Raw genomic sequence first — 24,447 nt, 5'->3', positions numbered from 1 at the left:
TAGTCTGGTAGAACCTGCATCAGAGCCTTCTTTAAAACTGGTTGTTCAGCCCCACAGTAGCACAAGCGGCAAATGAATAATTTTGCTGGTGGGAAATAAGTCTGACTGGGACAACTGGTCTGGGTTTGCTGCTGTTTTTTTAAGTCAACAGCTAACAGCTTTGTGGAAAAGGAGATGCCAGAACACTCTGGGAGAAATGAGCAACTTGTATTTTAACAGAAAAAAACAAAACCCTCACCAACCCAGAAACTGGAAAACATTAAAAGCAACAAAAGCTATTCAATGGGAGCAGATTCTCTGTGAAAATTAGGCCATGCATTTACATGCCTAAATAAGGATTTAGGAGCATAACCTTGGAGACGCTTTTTTTGAAAATCGCAGCCAATTTAGTATGACACAGATTAAATTTAGCACAAAGGGCAGGTACTGTTAGTGCTGCCCATCCGCTGAACCCAAGCGAACCGAGGGCTGCTTTGGTGTGCAAATCAATTAACACAGTTACGCCACTGAATTTGGAGGAAAGGGTAGCGCCCAGCCTCGGCCACCAGCACCCAGGTCCCACCGGCCCGGAGCCCCGTGACGGCTCTGCGGTACCTGGCCCCACGGTCCCACTTGCCACGAAGCACACTCTTGCTGCTGGCACGTCTGCACCGACTCCGGCTTCGTTTCGGGATCGCAAAACCTGTCGTTTAATCGATCTTCTCCAAACTGACACCAGGTCTGGCGGTGTTTGTGCCCTTTTCCACAGGTGACCAAGCACTGCGAGGAGTAAAAGCGCAAGATCAGACGGTGCTGGGGATGCGCTGCCAGCTCAGCACCCGCCCCGGCGCTGAAAAATAAACCTGGAGACCCGCTGCAACCGCTGCTTCAAAACTGGTGCCGATAGGCAGCTCTTTAGCTAATGACCACGTGCTCTGGAAAAGACGAGCGTCTCGCAGTGAGGCAGGATTGCTCTGAGGAGCTGGTCCAGAGCAGAGGCTGGAGCAAGGAGAGCACAGCCAGGCTGGGACCCTTCAACAACGGGCAAAGCGAGACCATGAAGGCTCTTGACTTCCAGCAGCTGTGAGACGTACGGCAAAGTCGCAGCACTGCCCGACTGGGCTTCAGCTCTGCACAACCGGGTGCCGAAGGCTTGCAAAAAACCTCCTCGGCTCCCAGTGTGTGCAATAAGGGTCTCGGCTCCCGCGGACTGCAAATGCCTCTTCCACTGCCCTGGCATGGCTTGGGCTGCCGGCAGCTCGACCCAGAAGACAGATATTTTGCAGAGAACAATCCCTGTTCCCACTTCATTGCTTTCATCATTTCCTAAAAGAAAGTGATTCACAGAAACGAGAGCTATTTGGCCACAAAGGCGACAAGCAGCTTTTGAAGACTGTTCTCCAGCATCCCTGGTCCTGCTGCACAGAAAAGCCTATCAAGATACGGTTTTGTTGCAATGCAAAGGACACCAGCAGCAGCAGAGGTAATGGTAATAAACAGCAGAGAGAGACCTGAGCAAGGTATCAGTAGGGTGAAATCCTGCCCTCCAGCAACAGCCAGAGCTGTCAGGGCTCACGAGGACAATCTCAAGGGAAAATGAGGAAAGAAGGTATTCTTCTTTCCAAAGGTGCAGAGGAACCATGGAAGAACTGGGGAGAAGTTACTGCAGGGCTGGAGAGGAACTAACCCCGTGTGGCTTTGCAGGGAGGCAAATGGCCAGTTGACCAGTGGCCACAAGGCCAGTGACTTCGGTGCCTCCGCACGGGCTCAGGGAGACCTTCTGCAAGGTGTCACCACGACCCGGGACGGAACCAAAACACGAGGGATGAGCAGGGACAGAGATCGATCTCTGTTTGCAGGCACCAGCCCCTCTGGGTGGAGGACCAGCAGGGTGAGCCCACCCTGGTGACCAGCACCTACCTCGGACCAGTCGCCCGTTTTCCACTGGGGGCACAAGAAGTCACTGCATCGCTGGACCGTCAGCTTCTCCTGCTGACTGCACTTGCTGTCGTCCAGGACGTCGTTGTAGGTGTTCACGCACATGGCTCGCCGCCGCCGCGTGCCCCCGCCGCAGCTCTTAGAGCACTGGGAGGGAGAGACACTGAGTAAATACTTTCTGCCACCCTGCTACAGGCCGAGAGCCCATTTATTGCCTTCTCCTTTGCAGTCAGGACTGCGAAGGGACTACAGAAAAACTCCAGAAGAACAATTTGTACTTTAAGTAACAGGCTGTTACTTTATATATTCCTTTAAAAAGCCAATCTTGCTAAGCTTAATAAAATCTCGCGGCAATGAGTTTCACAAATTCATTTCGGGTTATAACCCCATTATTACTTTTACAAGCGTTGCCTTTCAGTTCTCCCAAATGGCTGGTGCTCGTTCGCATTTTAGGAGAGATTAATTCCCTCTAACCAGCCAGCTCCCCTTCACCGTGCCCTCCCTGGAAAGCCCCAGGCTCGGCATTCTCTCGGTGCCAGGCCTGCATTCAGGAATTTTCTTGTTCATAGAAAAGCTAAAAAGTATAAAGGAAACAAATTTCAGAAGTCCTCTGCTGATGGTAACATGTCCTCCCCAACTCCCGGCAGCGGTGCAGGCTCTGATGGGAGAAGACGGTCAGCAGAGCTTAGGGTAATGAAGACAGGCCTTGGGGTGCCTAAAAGCATAAATTAATTGCAGTGGAAAATAAGGAGTACCAGGCTGATGTGGACTACAGTGTCCTCCAGGAAAAGCAACGGAAGCAGAATCACTGCGGCCAACTTATAGATAAATGCTGTCTGCAAGCTAAACAGCCTGACATATCCCCGCGCAAGGAGGAGACAGCGTTCGCCGTACCGCCGAGCATCCCTTACCTCGGTCCAAGCCGAGTACCTCCACCCTCCCACGTTACAGTCTCCCGTGCACTTCTCCCTCGTGCTCGGCTTGGGCTGGCTGCTGCAGAAGCGGTCGTCGACCTTCTCTATCTTGCCCTCCAGCCTGCTGTACTTGGAGCAGTAGATCTCCAGCGTGCGGTACCCCAGCCCGCACTGGGCAGTGCACTCGCTCTTCCTCGCGATGTGCCACCTGAGCCGAGGAGAGCAAACGTCAGCTGCGGGGCTCTGGGACTCTGCCCGCAATGTGCTCAAGGGTGTTTGACGTAAGGAAGGAATAGACGCCCTTGAACTGCAAGTTTTGGCTCTCTGTAATACTTCCCAATGCTTTGTGGCTTCTAAAAATCTGAGGGAATTGACCCTGGCATTGCTCCTTGCAGGGAAGGAACCGTCACCGCGTCCCTCCTACAGGCAGCAAAGCCACACTGCAACCCCGCGTGGTGGCAAGGAGGACGGGGGAGTCCACGGCCACGCGAGGAGCAGCGCTTTGAAGGATTCCCACACCACCCTGCAGGAGTGCCACCTTGGCCTCTGAAAACTAAAAGCTGAAAAACACAGCATCGGAAAACGATCTGCACAGGCTTGAAAGGCAGGATGCCTGCAAAACAGTTTCAGTTCTTCTAAGTGCGAGGGAATGACACACGAGCCCCGGAGGTGTCAGCGGGGATTAGGGATGTTCCCACCCTGCTGCCTCCTCCCCGGGATGGGCAGCAGGGGCTGGTGGCCCTCAAGGACCCCCGTGGGGACAAACCCCCGCTTCGCATCAACCCCAGCCCCAGCTCTGGGCAAGAGATGCTGGACATGAGGCTTGATCCAGGGAGATGCTGGAGACCCCGGAGCCAACAGGAGCCGATTGCCCCCCACGCCTCGCGGGGGCGGCTTTTGGGGAAGGAGACAGCCACGTCCCCTGGAGACCCGTGTGGGGAGTGCAGAGCCGAGACAGCAAACTTCAGCACAGCCGGGAGAAGAATAAGATCAAGGGGATTTGGAGTCAATAGCTCCTGAATGGCGGGAGCCCTCACGTCCCTGCCTGCTTTTCAAACTCCTGCTTTGCCCTTCTCAAGTTTCCAACCTGTTGCAATGGCAACAGCTGTTACCTCGACAACCCGACCTACAGCCCCCATACAGCCCCCATACAGCCCCCGGTTTAACACAGCCGGAGAAACCCCTCGGGAAACACGGCCATCTGAATTGCTTCACCAGCAGCCCTTTAATGCCACCATATTTAAGCTCCAGAAAGGAAAACAGATTGCTTTTTAAAGGAAAATGGGTTGTGATGATTTAGGCCGTGCTCCATCAATTCCAGCTCGCCAGGAGTTGTCTGGGGACAGCCCTGAACCCGCTCTACACTTTAAGCCTATTCTTCGCTTTAAGCAAATGATGATAAATCCAAGCCTTAGTTACTCTTTTGCTTTGAGCATATGTTTTTCCCCTCTTTGCAGGCTGTTTGTAGGATGGTGCTGAGCATTTCTGATCCAGGCAGTTGCAAATTTCAGGCACTCTATTGCATGGGGAGATTTTTCAACATTAGGTGAATTTTTGTATAGTTAGCGTTAATTTAATCCAACGAGAGAAATGTGAAAACGTAGAAAAGTGCCTCTCAAAACACAGCTGGTCAATGCCAATCCCGCTTGGTCGACAAAGAGGCAACTGCTAATCCTTCTCTTTTTTAAAATCTAATACAGGCTGATGAGAAAAGGAATTACGGTGAGAGGTGAAAGGAAAGAAGAGTAAACAATAAATATACAATGTAACGTATATATAGGGCTGAGTAGAGTGCACCTTAATTCACATTCTGTGCTACAAGGCTCGGTGATGGGTTCAGGCTGGGGAATTCGATCACATCGCTGGTCCGACACTGTGAGCTGATCCGACTCTCTCGTACACACAGGTTTCCTTTTTCGTTCTCCTACACAGAAAATAGCGGCACATTCTTTGAGTCATACAGGAAAGTGATCAAATCAGTTATTTCTCTTACTCCTTTTATAGTAGCAATTAAGAGACGTTTAATTACACTTTTCAATCTCTTCCGGAAACAGGGAGGGGCTTAAAACTCTCTAAAAAGAGCAGAAGGACTTGAACGCAGACGAGATGGACGCAGGTGGAGCTGCAGCACGCCTGCAAGCGCGGGCTCTGCTTGTTTCGCAGCCCTGGCAGGTGGCAACGATGGGATGTCAGACCCAAAACCAGACACCGATGCCTTTTGCAGCCTTAGGAAATGCCACGGAATCTCTTCTGTGCTTGAGCTTCCTCACGTGCAAACCAGGTCGCAAGGTTTACCTGGCTAAGAGGGGCTGTGAAGGTGCCCTGCTCCGAAACCGAGAACAGCAGAGCAGTGCTACACCTTCTACAATGTTATCTACTACTACAGCCCGGGGAAACAATTACACCCATAATGTGAGAATCTCAAAGAAATCGAACGGAGAGGGATTTGACAGCACTACCCAGATCCCAGGCAAATCCAGGACAAAACTAAGCCTTTCCCAAGCACCCACCTTGGCAGAGCTTACTGCAGGGCTGCCACGGGCCATATGCATTCCAGTAAAACTGCTGAGGTTTGTCCTCAATGGGGATATTAAACGTGTAGCGAACATCAGGATTGTACAAATTGCCCACTGATAAAACCTGAGAGGAAAAAAGATGGAGCGGAGTAAACGAACAGACTTCGCTGCCCACTGTTTTCAGTCCAGTAATGCTGGGCAGACTTTTCCACACGCACAACATATACTTCACCTGAAGTGTTATTTCTTGCTCAATCCGATCTGTAGAATTAATCCTTTCAATAGTATTATCCGATCCGCTGTATTCGATCACAGCATTCCCAACTTTGATTTCCCTTTTAAACATACTGACGACAAAGTCTCCATTTAATATAAAGTCTCCTTGACTGTTAGATAAGGCTGCATAGGTGCAAAAAACAAGAACTAAAGACGCAGAATTAACTCATACGTACATAATAACGTGGGTCATGCGCTCTCAGTGCTCCTTTTCATTGGGGTGGGAGGAAAAGCCCACTGGCACTCTCAGACAGAAAGGATGTAAAGAGAGCAGCAGAGCTCTTACAGACATCGTGCCTTCTCCTTTTTCCACCGGAGAGCCTCATTAAATGAAGGCTGAATGCCTGAAGTTGTTGCTAAATAGTTCACCCATAACCCAGGGCAGAGAGATACCCAAGAGGCATGCCGGGCCGGCTGCTGTATGCAGCACACACAGTCTGTATCCCCTCGTATACCGCAAAAAATAATCCTGCCCAAATCTTTTTGTTAGCCGTGCGGATAGGGTGGCTTCCCTGTTGTTTCCAGGTGCGTTCTTAGGGTAAATGTATGTACCCTAATTGCCCAAATGTCATTTTCTAGTAGATAATTACAGGGAGCTTGGTCAGTATCTCCCCCCTCTCTCTCCCTCCTCCCCCCCTACTTTTTATTATTCCAAATCTTAAGGTATGTGAAAGCACTGAAGGCTTAAAGCCTAAATGCTTTATAAAAGGAACAGTTTCCTGAAAACAGCAGTCTGCTGCACAACTTCACACTAATGCGATTATGTAGCTAATTTCCTAAGTTAGTTTCCCCACCATTTCACCCATCACAGCTACATTACTACAAAGCCTCTGTACAGAAAAATCTAAACTTAACACCAAAACACCAAAGGGAAGGTTTTTACACCGAATGAGGAGAGATAATGAAGCAAAACCCTGCTCGGTAGCAGACAGACATAGACGGAGAAAAACGCACAAAGCAGACGCTATACTCAACCAAATTCCACACTTTGGAGGCTTTAATGTCATTAGGCAGTAGTAAAACTCATTAAAGGATTCCTTCCCGTTTACTGTATCTCCTACAACAGTAGGTACATGTCTTGGACTTGATGACAACATCAAATTCCTCCTAAATTGTTAAGCAACTACAAGGTTCACAGTACTGAGGGCCCAAGATTTCACACTCAGTGAGCTGCAAAATAAGTGGACACATGCACACTTCTCATTTGCTTCTAGTCAGGCCTAATGTGAAGAGATGCTTTCCCAGCAATATTAAAGCAACATTAAAGAAGATTTGCCTTCATTGCTTCCCAAGAAGATTAAAGGCCCTCCAAGAAGAGCTGAGAAGTTCTTTGGGGCTCCTTCTGGGGTGAACCAGTTTGAATAGGCAGAACGCATTCCTCTCTTTCTAGAAAAGAGGAATAACGAAACGTACCTCCCTCCCTCCCCCAGGACAGAAAACTATCACACCTCAGGAAGGTTTTCTTGGTACTGACGTGCATTCGTGCTGCACCACCTCATTTCAGTGCTGTGAATGTGCAGAAACGATGCAACGCGGCTGTAAGTGAACGGCTGCTCGCGTGCGGGGACGGACAGCCTTGCATGACCCCGCTCTGGGAATGAGGACAGGGAGGACCCGCTCAGCTTTTTGCCTGAATGAAGGGTCCAGCCACATGGACGGGATTTCAGAGCGACAGCCAAAGCTGTCAGCATCGTTTCCCTTTGGTGCACGATAGTCTCCTCTACTTGTTTCTCAAGGGAGTTCCTTTACCTTCAATGGGCTGGGAACCACCAGCCTAGTCCCGTTTTTAACATAGCCCAAGTGCTCGCTGTAACTGGGCAAGTCCCATATTTTGCAAAAATGCTCAACATCCACAGTGATTTTGTGAGATGAAACAAAATGAAATGCCCTGCTCAGACATGTAAATAAGGGACCCCGTGCTACGGGAGCACAGCGGGCAGTGCCAGGCACGGGGCGTGCAAAAGAGGAGGAACAGAGCCGGGAGAGCGGCCATCCCCCTGGGACTGCAAGGGGCCACAGCCCGCGTCCCTGCTCCATCAGCGGCCCAAAGAGACTCTGAGGGACCCGAACAGGGCTTAATGGCAAAACCAGCCTTCAACTGTGTCCTGGGTTTGGCTGGGATAGGGTTAATTTTCTTTCTAGTAGCTGGTATAGTGTTATGTTCTGGATTTAGTATGAGAATGATGTTGGTAACACACTGATGTTTTCGGTTGTTACTAAGCAGTGTTTATACCAAGTCAAGGATTTTTCAGCTTCTCACGCCCAGCCAGCAAGAAGGCTGGAGGGGCACAAGGAGTTGGGAGGGGACACAGCCAGGGCAGCTGACCCAAACTGGCCAAAGGGGTATTCCATACCATGGGACGTCATGCCCAGTATATAAACTGGGGGGAGTTGGCTGGGGAGGTGGATTGCTGCTTGGGAACTAACAGGGCATCGGTCAGCAAGCGGTGAGCAAATGCACTGTGCATCACTTGTTTTGTATATTCCAATTCTTTTATTATTGTCATCTTATTATTTTTGTTATTATCATTATTATTTTCTTCCTTTCTGTCTTATTAAACTGTTCTAATTTCAACCGACGAGTTTTACTTTTTTTCCTGATTCTCTCCCCCATCCCACTGGGTGCAGGGGGAGTGAGCGAGCGGCTGCGTGGTGCCTAGGTGCTGGCTGGGGTTAAACCACGACAGACTGGCAGGCGTAACTTCACCCCTAACGTTTGTTTGTGTTATCTCTGCTATTGAACCTAAACAGAACTCTCTGTGGGGTGAATTACTGATCAGCATGGTGGAAAAGAGACACATGGCCGTGCTAAAAGCGTATGTGCATGCAGCAGACTGGTCTAACACCGCACCACAAGCATCTTCATCTGCCTCTAGAAACATACCCACAGATTAGAGAAAACAGTGACTATGAATGTCTGACAGCCAAAGGCCAAGTTATTGTTAGGTTTAAATCAAACCAATGTGTTTGGTGCAGGGTATTTCTTTACAGTTACATATCACTGTCAGACAGGGACAAGAAGGGCTCAGTCTAAGTGAAATCAGAATTATTATTCTGAGAGGAATAGAAAATAACTTCTCTTTGGATTTGCTTGTACACACGTCTTTCAGGGTATGGCATATTTACTCTCCAGCCAAGGAACGGTGACAGCAGAGACGTGTTAAGTTGCGATGAGGAGACTCCAGCAGAACTCAGAAGCCTGTTTGGTTCTCAGCTTTGTGCCTCAGCTCCCACCCACAGCCCAGGCTCGATAGTCCTTCCCAGCCCCAGAGACACTCCAAGGGGGTACTTCTTACAAACTGTGAACCTCCCAAAGTTTGCATCAAGGCAGGCATGAACAAAAAGAAGGAACAAGATAAGGCTGAATGTTTGGTAGACATATGAGAGAAATTCTCCATAAGAAAACATCTCCCTTAAATGAACCCTTCATCCTCCCTAGCAGAGAGCAGCCAGTAGATATGTCACCACAACCAGACAATAAAGCAGATTTCTGGACTGAAACAAGGACTGCAACTCACCCAGGTAGTTGTCATCCTCTGGTTTCCCTGAGTAACTGTGCTGACGCACATCAATATTAGTTGCACCAGCTGGGATGCGGACCACAACGTTATAGCCTAGAAAAGATTTAACGGAAAGTCAAGGCTATTACACAGAAATTTCATTTGCTTTTTACGGGGGGAAGGGAAATGAGCAAAATTACCTCACATTACACAAGCCGATACTTTTCATTTAGGGATAGCATAAATAGTTATAAAATGGAATATACTATAGCTAGAAGGATTTTGCATTTTACATCAGTGTTTTTGTAGATTAAGTTGTGGTAATGGCTTTTATAGACCTGCATTTTTCACTATAAAGTTTTTAGCAACAGATTCTTACCATAATGCACCGTGTTAAATGTGCCTGCAACAGTTTTGCATGAAGAATTGTCCCCACCACAAACACCACATTTATCTCTTCTTGCTTTTGAATTCAGCACATGATCGCATCCAGCTTGCTTTAGGAGAAAAATTGAAAAAACTAGATTGAGCAAATACAGACTAGAACAGCATTTACAAACCTCCCAATTAAGGCACACAAAAGCTGTGTATGCAAAAGGCTGCTGTGAGACAAATTGTTTTGCTTCCCCACATTTTTCTGCTGATTTACAGTGTGGCCATCCCACACCATTTTCAGACAAAAGGCTTTTTTTACAAAGCAAGAATCAGAACTGCTGTTTGCACCAGGTGATGCTTTTGCTAGAGAAAACTTCTTGCATCAATTGTTCCCATAGAGAAAAGCATCAAAAATAATTGTGAATGGAAATATAAAGTGCTCCGGAGCCTGACCGGGAAGAACCAGGGCAGAATGCAGAAGGAAGCATCCTTTGGATTCAAGCTCGGACCTCCACAGCCCTCAGTAACTTAGGGCAGACGTACAGACACCCTCCACGCACGACTCTTCTGCAAACCTGGAGGCTGGCACAAGCTCCCGACCGGCCGGGGCTCGCAGATGCTGCCGGCAGCCCCCAAATGAAGAGGACACGCCAACGACCGGCTGGAGCGAGGTGCAGAAGGACCATCCTGCCAAGGCAAAACGGCAATCGCCCTCGCTAAAGAGAAGGGAAAAATACTTACCCGGCAAAGGCCCTGCACGCAGATGTCATTTGTGTCGGGGCCGCAGGGCGTCCCGTCGATGACGCGATCCCGCAGCTGGTAATACGCCGTATTTCCAGCCACTCGGCAGAACAACTTGCACCGATCCTTCATCAGGACTGGGCATGGCAGGGAGGAAAACCAGAAGCACGTTTATCTGAATGCCATCACCCCGACGTGGTGATGCAGGAGGCAGGATCCGCATCCGTCCCCCCCTCACTTACTGCCGCTGTATTTGGGAACCCAGCGCACGTTGGTGGGCAGCCCGTTGATGTTGAAGTGCTTCCCATCGAAGTCAGCGCACTGCTCATCCCGAAAATCCTTCTTCAGCTTCGAGCACGGTTCGGTATTGCAGGATTTAAACTTCATGCGACGACCCACGCAGTATTTCCCACCGTTTTTAGGCCTGCAAAAACAAGAAAGAGAAGCTGGCTGGGATCGAGCTGGAAATGAGATGTAATTGCGGTTCTGCAACCTGTTCAGCACAGTCAGTATTTGCAGCACCATTTTGATGGCTCTGTCTACATATATGCATGTCTTTTAATTAATATCCCATGCTGCAGGTGTCTAATAAAAAAAGACCATATATGCAATGCTAAAAAGGGATGAAAAAGGGAATATTTGCTCTCTGATGAATGCAGTGGTCGTGAAAGAAGCCAGAGAGGAAGAGGAACTTCTTCCTCCCCACCGGAGGATTTAGTTTCACACTGAGGGATCTCATACGGGACCATCCCTCCACAACCCCATCGGTCCTATGGATTTGGTGGCTGGGAGTTTGCATCTGATCTACTGGGTTGCAAATAACTAAACATCAAAGGAGAAACGGTTTCCCTGCAGAGGCTGAAAGGCCAGGCAGCACTTAGTCCTTCGGGATTTCTGGCCCCAAATGGTAGAAACGGTAATGCTAGACACTTTTAAACAACTTTATCTCCATGTATTCCAGAAAGCACCAAAGATGGCCAATAAATACTTTACCCTCATTTTATAGTAGGATGACTGTGGTATAAACGGGGGACACCGATATCATCCAAGCCACATAAAAGCCATCGGATAAGCCTAGGAGAAATTGTCATTTTGAATTTCCCAACTCCCAGATTCAGAGCTGTAGTCATAAAGCTGTTTTTGTCCTCGTATATAGATGGACCCTTTCCCAGGTAACAGCTCACTTTGGGGACCAAAAAAGCCTCTCCCACTCCAGCCACTGTCAGCAGTGGTGCGGGAATGAGCTGCACGTGGACAGCATTGGAAGTGCCCAGAAGGCACTTTTCCGGTGAGGACTCATTTTCAGCTATAGTAATGCTGCAAAGAAAAATACCCTTGGGATACAAGCTATCCTATTTACAGTCTATTCAAAGGACATTTCTTCTAGGAACTCAGGTAAGGTTTCATATACCCATCTATGTGCAGCCTTCTATGTATATAATGAATCATAATAATAAAATAAAAAAGGATGCACCGTGCTTTAAATGTTCCAAACAAACCCCCACCATTTCTGCTGCTCTCTCCCGAAACTTCAAATGAAATTGGGAGGGCATGGTGGAGGCTTCCACAAGCTACCACTATTAACATGCCTAATAAAAACTGCAGTACCACCCAAGCAGCTTTGCTTTTGCCTGATGTTACAGAAGGAAAGATATTGCAATCTGGATGAAATGTTGCCAGGGTCAACTTGGGCAAAGCTGTAATTATCCAAAAAGGAAAAATTATACCAGTTAAGACCTGCACTCAAGGGAGACGAAGTTAACATGCATCTCGGCCAGCAGCATGGGAAAGCCTCCACTGGCTGAGGTTAGCCCCAGCCTCTTCCTTTAACAGACCATTTCAGAGGAGTCAGCGGAGGGCAAGAGCATCCTGAGCTGCCAGAGCCACCGCGTCCTGACCGTGCTGTGCCAGGGCACGTGTACAGAGGCAGAGAGTGGCCCTCGAAGCTCAGGACAACATCTGTGCCCAGCTCCAGCCTGTTCTGCAAAATAACCACTAAACCTACATCTTCGACCCAACCCCTGAACAAAAAAAGTGCCTGCGCCAGCAAGAAGGGCAGGTCAGAAAAGGGACTCGCCAGGCGCTGCAGTCCTGGCACCCACACCTCCTGCCTTTCAGGGATTTTCTTCAGGATCGGCTCTGCCTCGCCCCAGGACCCGATGCCCATCGGCACCCCAGGGACGCTGGCAGAGCCCGTATTCCCTTTGAGCCTCCTCGGGAAGGAAGCCACTTTGCACACTTGGAGACCCTCCAAAACGTGAACCGGCAAGTGATAAACGGGAACCATCCCTGCCCTCAGCATGGAGGTGCCCACCATAAGCTCTCCACATTGCATGCAGTCAGTGTCTCCTAATGTAACAGAGACAGAAATCCTCTACACACGTACAAAGGTCTCTACAGTGAGTCAAACAAGTTCCTACTCCTGAACACATTTTTTTTAGCGTCTCGACACATCAACCACCTAGGAAGCCCAGCAGCGCCTTTTCTCCCACAAATAAAAATTCTTCACTCTTACGTTTGAAAACTATTTGTCACTCAAGTAGCAGAGTGAAATAAGTGGAGAGACAGAGGCACAGAGCAGCTTGCACTTGCCAAAAGATTACCTGTAAAGTGGCAAAGGGCAGGCAGACTTCCCACCACCCCATCAGCACCGTACTAGGGGTGTTCACACGTCTGGCAGAAGGAGTTACCTCCTCCAGCAGCCGCGGGCGAGATGCAGAGCACCACCAGCTACACACAGGGGATTTTTCCTGCCAGCAGCCTCTCCTCACCGAGATACGCATTGCTGTGGTGCAGACCCCTCAAGTCCTATCCTAAAAGCCGAGGGGTATGATTTGTCTTTAGGCACAGCCCAGAGCAATAGCTGGTAACAGCAGCTCTACCTGCTCTGAGGGCAGCTCTCACGTGCCATCTGGAAACTAAACGTGTCACTTGCAAAGGTTTCTGGCGCTTGCAATTAAGCAAGTACCAGTGATAAAAAGCCCAAGCAACCACACAGTGCCCAGCACAGATTCCTGTTTACAGACTGATTTTACACCAGTTCCTAGTGGAGCAAGTCTAAACCCCGTTTCTACCGATTTAGTCTATTCTCCACCTTGGTACGACAAACAACTTGAAATAATTTAACTGATTACACTTGGGACTGCTCCAGAGACAACCCAGCGAGCAGTCCCTGTGGATGCATCCCGGGCTCCTCCTGCCTTGCAGGCACGATGGCGATTCCTGGGGGTTTCCCACTGCTGGAGCCCATCCCGTGGACTATTCCCACGCAGGAGTTATCTACCTCCAGCTACAAAGGGACATCTCGACCATGTACCTACACAGCACATGGGGAAACTTCTTAGCCGTGGCAGCAGCACACTGCAGACCTCGGTGAGTCCGAAGTATTCATGGGGGAGTTCACAGGATTCATCATTTTCATTTCAAAAGCATTTACGTCGCAGCAGGACTGTTGCGGTTTGACAAAGGCTCTAAATTATGCAAACCTCTAACAGGGCATTTCTTTAAAAAAAATTGCAATTACGACATTTTTATGGTAACCACATTGCTTCCAGTATAAATCAATTTAATTAAAATGAGACTTCTAAATATTAAGTTAGTTAAGAAGAACATGCAGGAGCCTTTTTTTTTTTTTAAAGACTACGTCTAACAAAATTCAAAGATCCCAAGCTACTGTATAGTTTCCTTTTCTATAGACATGACCCGTGAGATTGAAACAATATTGAACACATGGACGCACCACAAACTGAAGGATGCTAAAACTTGCCATCGTGTTGCAAACTGTCAGCTTTGTAACTGTGGCAGTAAATCTCCCCACAGAACAGTGTTTGGGGCTGAAGCACACTCACGTTTCTGACATTTCAAAACAGCCCCAAACCACCCTGACAGTTTTAGGGTGTTTTTAAACCAGCATTGCTTTTCACAGAGTCTGAGTAAACAGAAAGAGGTGACCCTGAAAAAATAAGTCGGCCTCATATAACATCGATTTTCAGTGTCACAAAGAAATACGGGATACTTCCCGCTATGTAATATTTTTATGGATAATCATCAACAATGTACCACAGAGACAGAAGGGAAAGCAGTGCTTGCATAGGAAGCCCCTTGTTCTGCCTCAATTTCCCTTCTCTCGGAATCCTCTAGTTGATCGACTAACAGCCGGTGTGGACCCGCTCTCGATCTACCATCGCTCCCCTTACAAGCTCCTGCGCACAGCCCGGCTTCGCTGCGTTCCTCCCAGCACACCAGCAACTCCCAGGACACAGCAGCCAGGCTTGGGGAACGGTGGGGTCTTATCCCCGCTCCCACCCCAACAGGTCTTAAATAGGCAATGCTTAATGCATCATCTGCAATTACTAACCTTGAACATTTTCCCTTGCAGACCTTGAGGCAGCACCCAACTCTCAAGCGGTCCAGGAGCACCGGGTACAGGTACCTCACCAAGAAGCACTGTTTTGGGGTGCTTTGCACGTGCTCAGCCCCACGGGCAGCCACTCTGCCACTATGAAAAGCCCCTGGAGAATTAACTGCAGGGCACACGTGCTCGTCTGCACGTCTGCCTATGTGGCTGTGCTCATGCAGCGACTGCGGGAAAAATCCGTGAAGCTCTCGCGTGCACAGATCAGTTTGAGATCTTCTTCGCAGCATCCCAGAAAGCCCTGGGATGGGAACTGGGAGGTGTGCTGCCAGTGGCCAGCACAGTTATCTATAGATGTGTTCACACGGGAAGCTCAGACAGCTTTCAGCACAGGTGGATACTTTTGTGATGCACCAAAATGCAGACGTGATCCAACTCGCATCCAGAGATAACACTCCCCCATCCAGAAGGCCATTCCTGAAAACAGGGCTCCTGGTATTGACATCTTATGAAATATGCCTTTTCCCCGTAATTCTGCAGCTATGCCTTGCTTTGAAAACCAGGGCTTGCACCACAGACCCTCTACGTGACGTGCCACAGCCGTGGGCTTTGTCTGTACCAGCCAGCCTCGAATTCCCAAGTGGGCAATCTTGGTTGGAAGGGTCTGGTCTGGTTAGCTAATACATTCCTTCAGTGTATGTCAAAACACAGTCTGCGGCCATTTCAGAGGCTTACAGCTCTTCCTACAGCCCTGCGAGATACTCATCCATGTATGTGTCAGAGCGCATTAGAGGCAGGAGCTGCAGCCTTATTTTCTGTACCATGGGAGGGGTGTGTGAGTGTGTGTGTCACTTGCAATGCCGGATTTAATACAGTATTTTATTGGCATGCAAGATCCCACCCCAGATCCTCATATACAGAAAAAGCTAAACCATCTTTGAATATAAAAGCCTTACTGAAAACTATTTCAGACCTTACTCAAGGTATCTGGGTTGGTTTTGCTGCCTTCTACAACAGAGGAGAAACTATATTTTCAAAGTACTTTGAAAAGCTGGAGAGGCAGGAGAGTACCCAGCAGTGTTTCATCCACTTGTATCGAATCAGCAGCCCCACGATAACGGGGATGCAGGTGGTGGGAGCCCACGCTACGATGTCAAATTACAGGGACAAAACCAGAGACCTGATGTAAAGCTCCGTGCACAGGGCTAGGAGAGACAACTCCTCGCAGAGACTTTGTGAGGGGTTGGAGAAGAGGCCAGTGCCAGCTACATGGCTCTCGAAAGGGGGCCTGGAAAATAACCGCTATTAACGATAAGCACCGGGGATTTCACAGGCAGCTTGGTGCCGAGCGTATTTAGGTGCTTTTGCAAATCCCAGCCAAAGCAATACACCTCACGAAACACCAAGATACAAAACACAAGCTATAAGAGAAGATGGAATTTAAAATACCTTGACTAGCCTTTAGGATAAAAGAGATTTTCTATCACAAAAAGCTATCAGTCCAAACAGATGCCTCTCCAGAAGATGGGAATACTTCTCACTGACAGCATCCAAAGGTTTGGCAGCATAGCTATTTTTGCATGTGGAAAGATATTTTATTTTTGTGTCTCCATGGCTACAGGAAGACCATATGGCATGTGCTGAGTCAGCACAGCGAGACAAGAACTCCTTTGCGCTTGTGTGTTTCTCAGCATCGTTTTAATTAACGTGCTGGTGTCCAACTCCCTTAGCCTCAGCCCTTCTCTTCTCTTTTGACACTCGCCCAGCCGCGCTGAGCCAGCCTCTCCCGTCACTTCACCACCGGTGCTGCTGGTACAAGCTCTCCCTTCTCCCATTAGCAGTGATGAAACTGTCACTGGCGCATCACTAATGGCAATTTCCTCAGCAATAAGCCAGCCAACACCAATGATAAGAAAACGGAATGAGCCTGCTCAACCTTTTTAAGACCCCTCAGTCCAACCAGCTCCGCAGACCCCTCTCCTTTCTGTGCCTCAGTCCCAAATGAGAGCCCAGAAAGTATCCTGCCCACCTCTCCTTGCTCTCGTGGGCTGAAAGGAGGCAGTTAAACAGAAACCAGCACGGTTCACAAATTGTGTAAACAGGCTGTTTTCATACCAGTTGCTCAACCTATTACTAATATTTCGCCAGCCGCACATTTGTCTCCTTGAAGCCCACGGCAAAATTCCCTACCATTTCAAAGGGTGCAGGATTTTGCATTCCGGGCTGACGGCAAACATTTTTGAGTGCCACTTTTTAATGGGGCACAGATTTCTGCTGAGGTTTGGCTAGTCTGCACCAGCTGACATGTAACTGTATAAAGGATCAGCTGCAAAAGCAGCCAAAAGCTGCAAAACCAGCCAAAGCAGGAGTAAAATGGTAGAAAACTGTATAAAGGATCTGGCCTGTAGGAACAGCTGCAATAGCAGCCAAAGCAGGGGTAAAATAGTGAAAAATGGATAAAAACATGGCTCCTTCCCTTCTCCCTCCTTTCTGATCCACAGCTTTGGAGGAAGAAAAACACCTTTGAAAGTGGGACCCCAGCTGTGCCTTCCCGGGAAAACAGAAGGCAATAAACCCACGCAGATACCAGCTTTTTCGTTCTCTCTCCATCGAAGGGATCCCTTTTTAGTGCACTTTACCCACAAACCAAACCTGTGACCGGCTCCTCCTGGGCTCCCATGCCGCCTCATCCGTGCCAGGCAAAGCCACCCGTCCCCGGGGCACACATGGGCTGGGGACAACCGAAGGGGATTTCAGCCCATTTGGGCAAACCAGCTGCTTTTCCCCATTTCACCCACCGGCGCTTCCCCTCCGTGCACTTACTCGGGCCTGTTGCACTCTCGTATCGCCGTCTTTATGCCGCCGCCGCAGGTTCTCGAGCAGGTCCCGAAAGGGCTCCACGTCCCCCACGCTCCGTCTATCACCGGCGCCTCTCGCTCTTTGGGCACGCACATCCCAAATCGGCAGTGCTGCGTGCGAAGGAGAGAGGTGGGAAAGGTGGGTTTGCATTGCTTTTGCATTACGAGCCGACCGCCAGCGACCAGCCCGAACGCCAACACCCATGCTTATTTATTTCTCAACCACTCCTCGCAAAACGCAGCAAAGATTTTGCAATCAAATAAAATTGAACTTCTCTACTTTTTGTCTGTCACCCCCGTATTTTTTTCCTCTCTGCACCCTTACATGGCGTCCAAGGGAGTGATTTACGGGAATAAGACTGAAGACAACAGCAAGCAATGAATATTCCCTGTTTACTGGTGCCGAACAGCACGGCAAGGCTCGCGGCGCTGGCTTTTCAAAAAGCGGCTTATCTGATTTCCTGGAGAGCAGCGGGAACCGTGCTGTGTCAGAGGAGGAGACGGGCAATGGGGAAAACACCAGGGAAAACTCAAACCTCCCCACAGCTGAACAAAGCAGGAAAAGAAACTTCCAAATCCAAAGGGCAAATAAAATAGAAGAATGAATTCCTCAATCCAAAGTTGGTTTTTTTTTTTCACTCAGCCATAACAAGAGGCATGCCAAGGCCTGGCCTACACTTTTGTTTTCCAGCTATAACTCTTGTTTTCTTTTGTTTGGAAAACTGGCTTAAAGTATCTTGGCAAGCCCCCATCCCCCATTTTTATGGTATAAATTGTGCCCCTTTGGGGTACGTTTGCTAGTTCGACTACACAGACTTCTGGAGAGGTGAGATCTAGGGGAGAGTCACCTTCTTCTGGCCCCACCAGAGTGGATGGAAAAGTGTCCCCAAGACCCGTGAGAGCAGGGCTTCCTTCTCACTGAACACTGCTCGCTAAAGCAGATTTAAACGCAGAGACGTGCTCATTTGCTGGCAGATGCCTAAATCTTTGCAATTATGGGAAGCCCAAACATTGCTGATTGCTCACAGATTAGAAGAGGTTACAGACTTAAAGAAGAAAACATGCAGCGCATCATTAATATACTCCCTTGCAATATTTCTCTGCACCAGATGCTGTTCAGGCAGGAAAACACCTGATGATCTTCATGGGAATGGCATTGAATTTATTGATGTACCACGTTTTTCCAGCCCTTTCACTAATAGCGGAACAAGGTTGTGTCAAGACACACCATGAGCTCATCCCCCCTTTTTAGACAACCTTATAAACCACCTTAGAGAAATCTATCTAGGAAAACAGAGCAAAATCAAACTATCGTGGGGGCTGTGCACCCAGCCCATAGGAGACTGGCTCTGCAGCACGTTTATCACCTTTTGCCCACGATGGTCGGCTTGTCACATTGCTTTGCTGATGAAGAAAGCTGACCTCAGGCGCATTTGCTTATGGGCATGGTTTACAGGACAGCTGAACAACTTGTAGCTTGGGCCCTAAATGTGGTGTTTGCTCAGAGATGAGCATGGTCTCTAGGCTGCAATGTGCCCTAGATTTGCTTTCAGCTGAAGATTTGATTCCCCGGATAGAAACTGGCTGAAAAATATCTGCTACAGTAAAGAACAGGAATAAAATAAGCTGAAATGCCTGTTTCCTTGCTGAAGGACAAACCCTTACGATGCACAACTCCTCCTGGCATTTAGAGGGTTGAAAACCTGTAGGATGGGGACCCCTATGCCAGTCCTGTACAGGGACAAAGAAGTCCGACAGCTATCATCAATGTACAAAAATACATGACGCTAGTCCAACAGTGCTGTCCTGGTGAACATCTCGCAGCGATGTTGATACTCACAGCTAAATATATAACCACAGTCATGCTTGGCACCACTGACCCAGAGGAGACGACTGAATAGCTAACCAGTGAATGTACACACACCTAACAGACCGTGACGTGACCTATATGTCTCCCATCCAATGGTTGAGAATTAACCAGGAAATCACCTACATCCCTTGATTTTATTAAAAATTGGGGGGTATGACTTGATGGTAAATCAAAGGGGAAAAAAAAAAGAGCAGCTGTTTTAAATAAGCAGCAAGATTATCTTATGGAAACGCAATGGTGTTTCTTGGAACCACACTGTGAATAGTCTGGCTGTGCAACCTTCATGCCTTTTCTATTTTAAAAATAATTTCTATGTTGAGTTACAACAGAAAAACTAAAAAGCCTGCCAGGGTTCTCTTTCCTATGAGCTTACAGATCAGAGAATGAAGAGAATAAAAGAGTTTTTGTCTGGAGGAAATTCAAAATAACTTAGACACACAGTTGAGCAGGAGAGCCATGGCAGGGATGGGAGACGCTACAACAGACTTTCCTTTCCTTTGTCTTGCCACTGGAGTCCCAGATAATTCACCAAATCCAGCTCCCATCCTTGGGCTGACTTTGGCTGAATAGATTAGCAGGGGGCAGACAAGTGCTGTGAAGCTTCATGCATGCATAACATATACGCTACCTGCTGCCATACGGCAGAAGACAGAAATGATCGCTATTCGCCTACTCTTCTTTTATCATTCTTTAAACAACCCTGAAAACCACAAGAGATGGAGGCCCAAGTTTACAACCCTCTTTATTTTCTTTCAGTGATTTACTTCCACCCGACAATGCACTGGTGCTGTGAAACACTGTAAACCATCATGACTGGTGCTCGCCCAGCAAAGGCCAAACTCTGGGCTGGGCTTATTGCTTGATTTAGCGATATCAAATTCAGTGTCCTCACATGCAAAATATGCATAAGATAATACTCCCATGTTGTTTTAGCGTCCTTGATTTAAGAATAAATTTAGAGCCTGCTTAAATCTACATCCCAGTAGTTTTAGCTAGAATTTTTTTTAGCTATTCAGGCTTCCTCATTTCCAAAGATAACTCCATAAAAAATGGCATGGTATTTTCTCCATCTGCCAACCCGTATATCACAGGCTTTAAACATGCAGACTTGAGGCAAGGCATTAGTCAGCAAGCAGCAGTTTGATGGGGCTCCTGGCCACAGCAGAGTACCAAAATAGTGATTTATTCCAACGAAAAGCACTCCAGACTCGCACCTCAGCACTTTACGAGCCCAAGTAAACACTGAGGAAGAGAGTTTATAATGATCAAAAGCTTAAGCTTGAATTAGACCAACACACAGATACAAGAATTACTGCATAAAGCCTTTTTGTGAGAATACATTCAAATGCTTGAACACGATTGGACTGCATTAGGTTTTCTTAAGAGCCCATCTGCTCTCAGCTGAGAAGTTCAGGTCACACTTGTCTAATTTGTCTAAACTTGTCAAATTGTCTAAATTTGTGGACTGGAATGTTTTTGCTTACACAGTGTTTATTAAGAGCCATGCAGCTGGACACTGCCTCTCGGCTGACCCGGGGTAACTCTAAGGAGGTGCTAATCTGCTCAGTTGCACTTGTTTGCACATCATTCTGGTCACATCCAAGGGTAACAACAGGTTTGTCGGAAAAAACCCTGCAGCCCAGATTTTGGGAATTTCAAGAAAATAGTTATTTCTGAGCTTCCAGCAGTGAGCAGACCCCAAGCTCAGCAACAGAGAAGTTGAAGACACAAGGTCTCAAGACACAGGGACTCCACAGCTGCCTAAGTTTTATCCTGAGTCTCAAAAATGGGGGGATTTTACATAAAAACATTAAATACTGGTGCACCACTGGCTCCAGGGAGTAGCACAGGAATAGGATTTCCAACCACATCTCTAATGCACATTCTCAACAATAAAAACAAATGTGTTGACTGCTCTATTCCCTAAGAAAGGAAGGCAAATTGATACATTATGTCCATTGTCTTCAAGGAAATCAGTCAAGTGTCATTGAACAATTGAATTTTCCGACACATGCAACGGAAGGTTAATTACTAAGGAGATCCACAGCCTGTATGGAAAATTATATCTAAAATAGCATCCAGATATTTTAATTAAAATACATCTGAAAGACTATGAATTAAAACGTTAACTCTTTCTAAAGAAAATTTTAACTGTTGATCATTAACAGCCAGAAAAGCAAATTTTAAGCTATACCTTGTAGAATAATATCACACTTTTTTTAATAGACCCAGATGGAGAATATATTTGTTGAGACAAAAATGATGAAAACTAATTAGCATTTTTTCTTTAAAAGCTTCAGTATCTCAATAAAAGAAAAAGGAAAATCCTCTCAACTATTTTTCTCCAGATCTGGAGAATAAAAACTAAATACTTATTCTAGAAACCACAGTGCTAGCTGGAAACTAACATTGCACATGGAAATTGAAAGTTTCTATGAATTACTGCCAAAAATGTTCCATACAGAAAATGTCAACCAGTTCTATATTTTACTCTGAAGTTGTCGAGATGAGAAGCCAGTTGGCAAGTTTATGTTACACTAAATCACTAATTGCTCGCATCACATAGGAAATCTCTAATAAAAGCCTAGGGAAGCTTTGCAAAAGTTTTGCTCAAGAGTTCACTCAAGGGCATTAATTTAAAAAGATAAGCGCTCCAGAAGGAATACCTGCTTTAAACAACATTATGCCAAGCGATCGATTTTAATCACATTATCTGCGGTAGAGTTGACCCAGGCACACCAGGCATTAAGATACACAGAGCTGATTTGGGCTTCCACCCTTGCAGTCAGAAGCTGTGCTCAATACAACTGGCCATTGGGACAGGATGATTTTTTACCAATGTGCTTAGCCTGAGCCCTAGGAAACACAGCTACGAGGCACAAACACCAGGTATTACAGACCTTTCCAGGCTCACATTCTGTCCCATCAGCCCAAGGTGTGTGTTGGGTACGACATCCCTTGTGTGCGCCATCGATGTTAATACACCAAAGTCGCCGACACTGCATCTGCTGAAGTTATTGAAAAGATCCAAATGTTAAATAAATACGTGCCACATGCCTTACCAGGTAGATGATCCTTTATGAAATTATCCCCTTTGGATTTATCATTAACTCACAAGCTTGACAGCAATTTGATGGCTTGTGAGCTTCCCATTCATCCAACCCCAGGTCTTATTTTGCTCTGGCAACACCAGGAAAACCAAGGTGTGGAATTTCACTTACCATATACGGGCACACTTGAGATCCGGGTCCAAAAATTAACTCACATTGTTTGTTGACATCATAAATCAGCCCGGGGAGCTGCTGAGGCAACGTGTAAGTTCTTGATGAAGGTTCATCAAGCAAACACTCCCCATAACCGGTGCTACAACACAAATGGGAAAAAATGGTGTTAAACAGGAGGCAACGAGACTAGAACCCGTTGGTGTTTACCTGAATTAGCCTTAGGGCAGAGGCACACCACACTTGCCGTATTTAGCAAGCACTACAACAGCTACTGCAGACCCCCGTGCTGTGCTAATGACCATCCACCACAGTGCAGTCCGCTACCCTGGCAAAAGCGTTTCTGAGTGTGCACGACCTGCGTTTAATTGCTGAGCAAGCGCTGGGACGTATTTAGAAAGAAAATCGTTGATGAGCAAAAGAACTGCCTGAGGGACCGAGCTCCTGGCTTTGCCAGCACACCATCGTGGCTCTCGTTCCCGTCCCCATCACAACACATGGGAAGGCATCACAGCAAAACGGGTGACCGCTGTGCATCAAACCGACCCGCGGGCTCCTGGAGCAGCGTTCCCACCACGGACTAGTGCCAGGGCTTTATCTTGACCTGTGGAGCAGAAAGGCAGATTCAATCTGCCTCCTAAAACACGGCTCCGTGTCTGGGCCACCGGGCTTGGAAAACTCGCTCTTCAGGTTCGAGGAGAACGCACATTCCTTAAAAGCAATATCCATGGGGGAAGACTTATTGCTCCCCATAGAGAGGCCGGTCCTTGCCAGCTTATCATGAGGCTGAACTGGCAGGCACTGGATGCCAGGGGTGCATTCCTGCTTTACGTAAAGGATGCGTGCACACACAAATCCCTCTGATTTCCCCCAAACGCTGCACACTGGGACTTCAGATTAACTGATGAACCCCATGGGATGCACGCACATGTAAAAACAGCCTAACAACATGCATATGCAAGGCCTTACTCCAGAAATTCAGTGATGTATTTCCTACTGCATTTTGACCACATCCAGGGATTGGTGTAGAAGTTCAGTGTTGGTGCCATGACATGCTGTTGATTTTTACCTCCGTCTTCTTTGCACTTATGATTGTCGTCATGTGGCATGTTAAATCTAAGAGAAAAACAGCAGCGAAAAGCAGTCAGTTAAGTGGCAAATGTCAAGTATTTGGCACAGCAAGAGCAACAGCGTGAACTAAATGTAAGCAAACCCAAGAATTTTTCCTAGATATGCTACTGGCAGATATTACAGAATAGAAGTATTAACGTGCACGTATTCATAAGTGTCAACAAGCATTGCTCCAACGGGGTTCCTAGCACTTGTCTGCAAAAAGCTACGTAGCACCCCGGTAAGCTCTCCACACCGTGACTGCATGTATTTAGCCAGACAAGTCCTTGAGGGAGCCTGGAGAAAGATGCAATTTCAGCTGCAGTTTCCTTTTCAGCTGACAGCTGTGATTCTGCAGGCAGGCTGGAGTTTGGCCCCCCCTTCATAAAAATGGCAAATTCTTGGGAATTGAGCCAAAGAGCCAAGAGTTGATCTCGGGGAATAAGTTTCTGAAGGAGATGAATGACTTGAGCCCACCGACCACCGGTGCCCAAAGTCCCTCGGGTACGTTGGCAGCACCCTACGTTGGCTGCAAAAGGTCTTCTGGTTCAGTTGAATGCCTTGGGCCACGCTGATCCCTCACGCTGTTGCCTAAATAGGGTTGCACCGGGGATAGACTTGGCTCCTATACTTTATGTGTTAGGTTTACAAAATGCCACCAAGCATCAATATCAGCAGAAACCCACGCGAAGTTTGCAGCACGTGACATACTGAAGAATGCGGCAAATACGCTAACGGAGACAGAACGGCTTAAAGCGCTTTGCTGTTTGAAGTGGAGAAGGGGAAATGACCCGG

General features: G+C 47.6%; 1 protein-coding gene across 6 annotated transcripts in view; it reads right to left on the bottom strand.

The window, feature by feature from the left end:
* The window catches only part of ADAMTS9 (ADAM metallopeptidase with thrombospondin type 1 motif 9), an 86,612-nt gene that overhangs the window by 43,399 nt on the left and 18,766 nt on the right, over positions 1-24,447 (bottom strand). For all 6 annotated transcript variants that reach the window (XR_012653878.1, XM_075053443.1, XM_075053444.1 and 3 more), the window contains 14 exons: positions 23,512-23,658; positions 22,543-22,684; positions 22,222-22,329; positions 17,417-17,562; positions 10,482-10,663; positions 10,240-10,376; positions 9,503-9,620; positions 9,142-9,237; positions 5,580-5,746; positions 5,342-5,471; positions 4,629-4,755; positions 2,829-3,039; positions 1,900-2,064; positions 595-759 (listed from right to left, as the gene is read on the bottom strand). Coding sequence is in view for 5 of the 6 variants with exons in the window: in XM_075053443.1 (XP_074909544.1) it covers positions 595-759; positions 1,900-2,064; positions 2,829-3,039; positions 4,629-4,755; positions 5,342-5,471; positions 5,580-5,746; positions 9,142-9,237; positions 9,503-9,620; positions 10,240-10,376; positions 10,482-10,663; positions 17,417-17,562; positions 22,222-22,329; positions 22,543-22,684; positions 23,512-23,658 (2,041 nt within the window). In the remaining variant the exon portion in view is untranslated. The remainder of the gene's footprint in view (positions 1-594; positions 760-1,899; positions 2,065-2,828; positions 3,040-4,628; positions 4,756-5,341; positions 5,472-5,579; positions 5,747-9,141; positions 9,238-9,502; positions 9,621-10,239; positions 10,377-10,481; positions 10,664-17,416; positions 17,563-22,221; positions 22,330-22,542; positions 22,685-23,511; positions 23,659-24,447) is intronic.

This window comes from Buteo buteo, chromosome 21, assembly GCF_964188355.1.
Source record: "Buteo buteo chromosome 21, bButBut1.hap1.1, whole genome shotgun sequence".
NCBI classification, from domain to species: domain Eukaryota; kingdom Metazoa; phylum Chordata; class Aves; order Accipitriformes; family Accipitridae; genus Buteo; species Buteo buteo.
The sequence above is the reverse complement of the archived record's forward strand: the minus strand, read 5'-3'. Positions and strand labels throughout refer to the sequence as shown.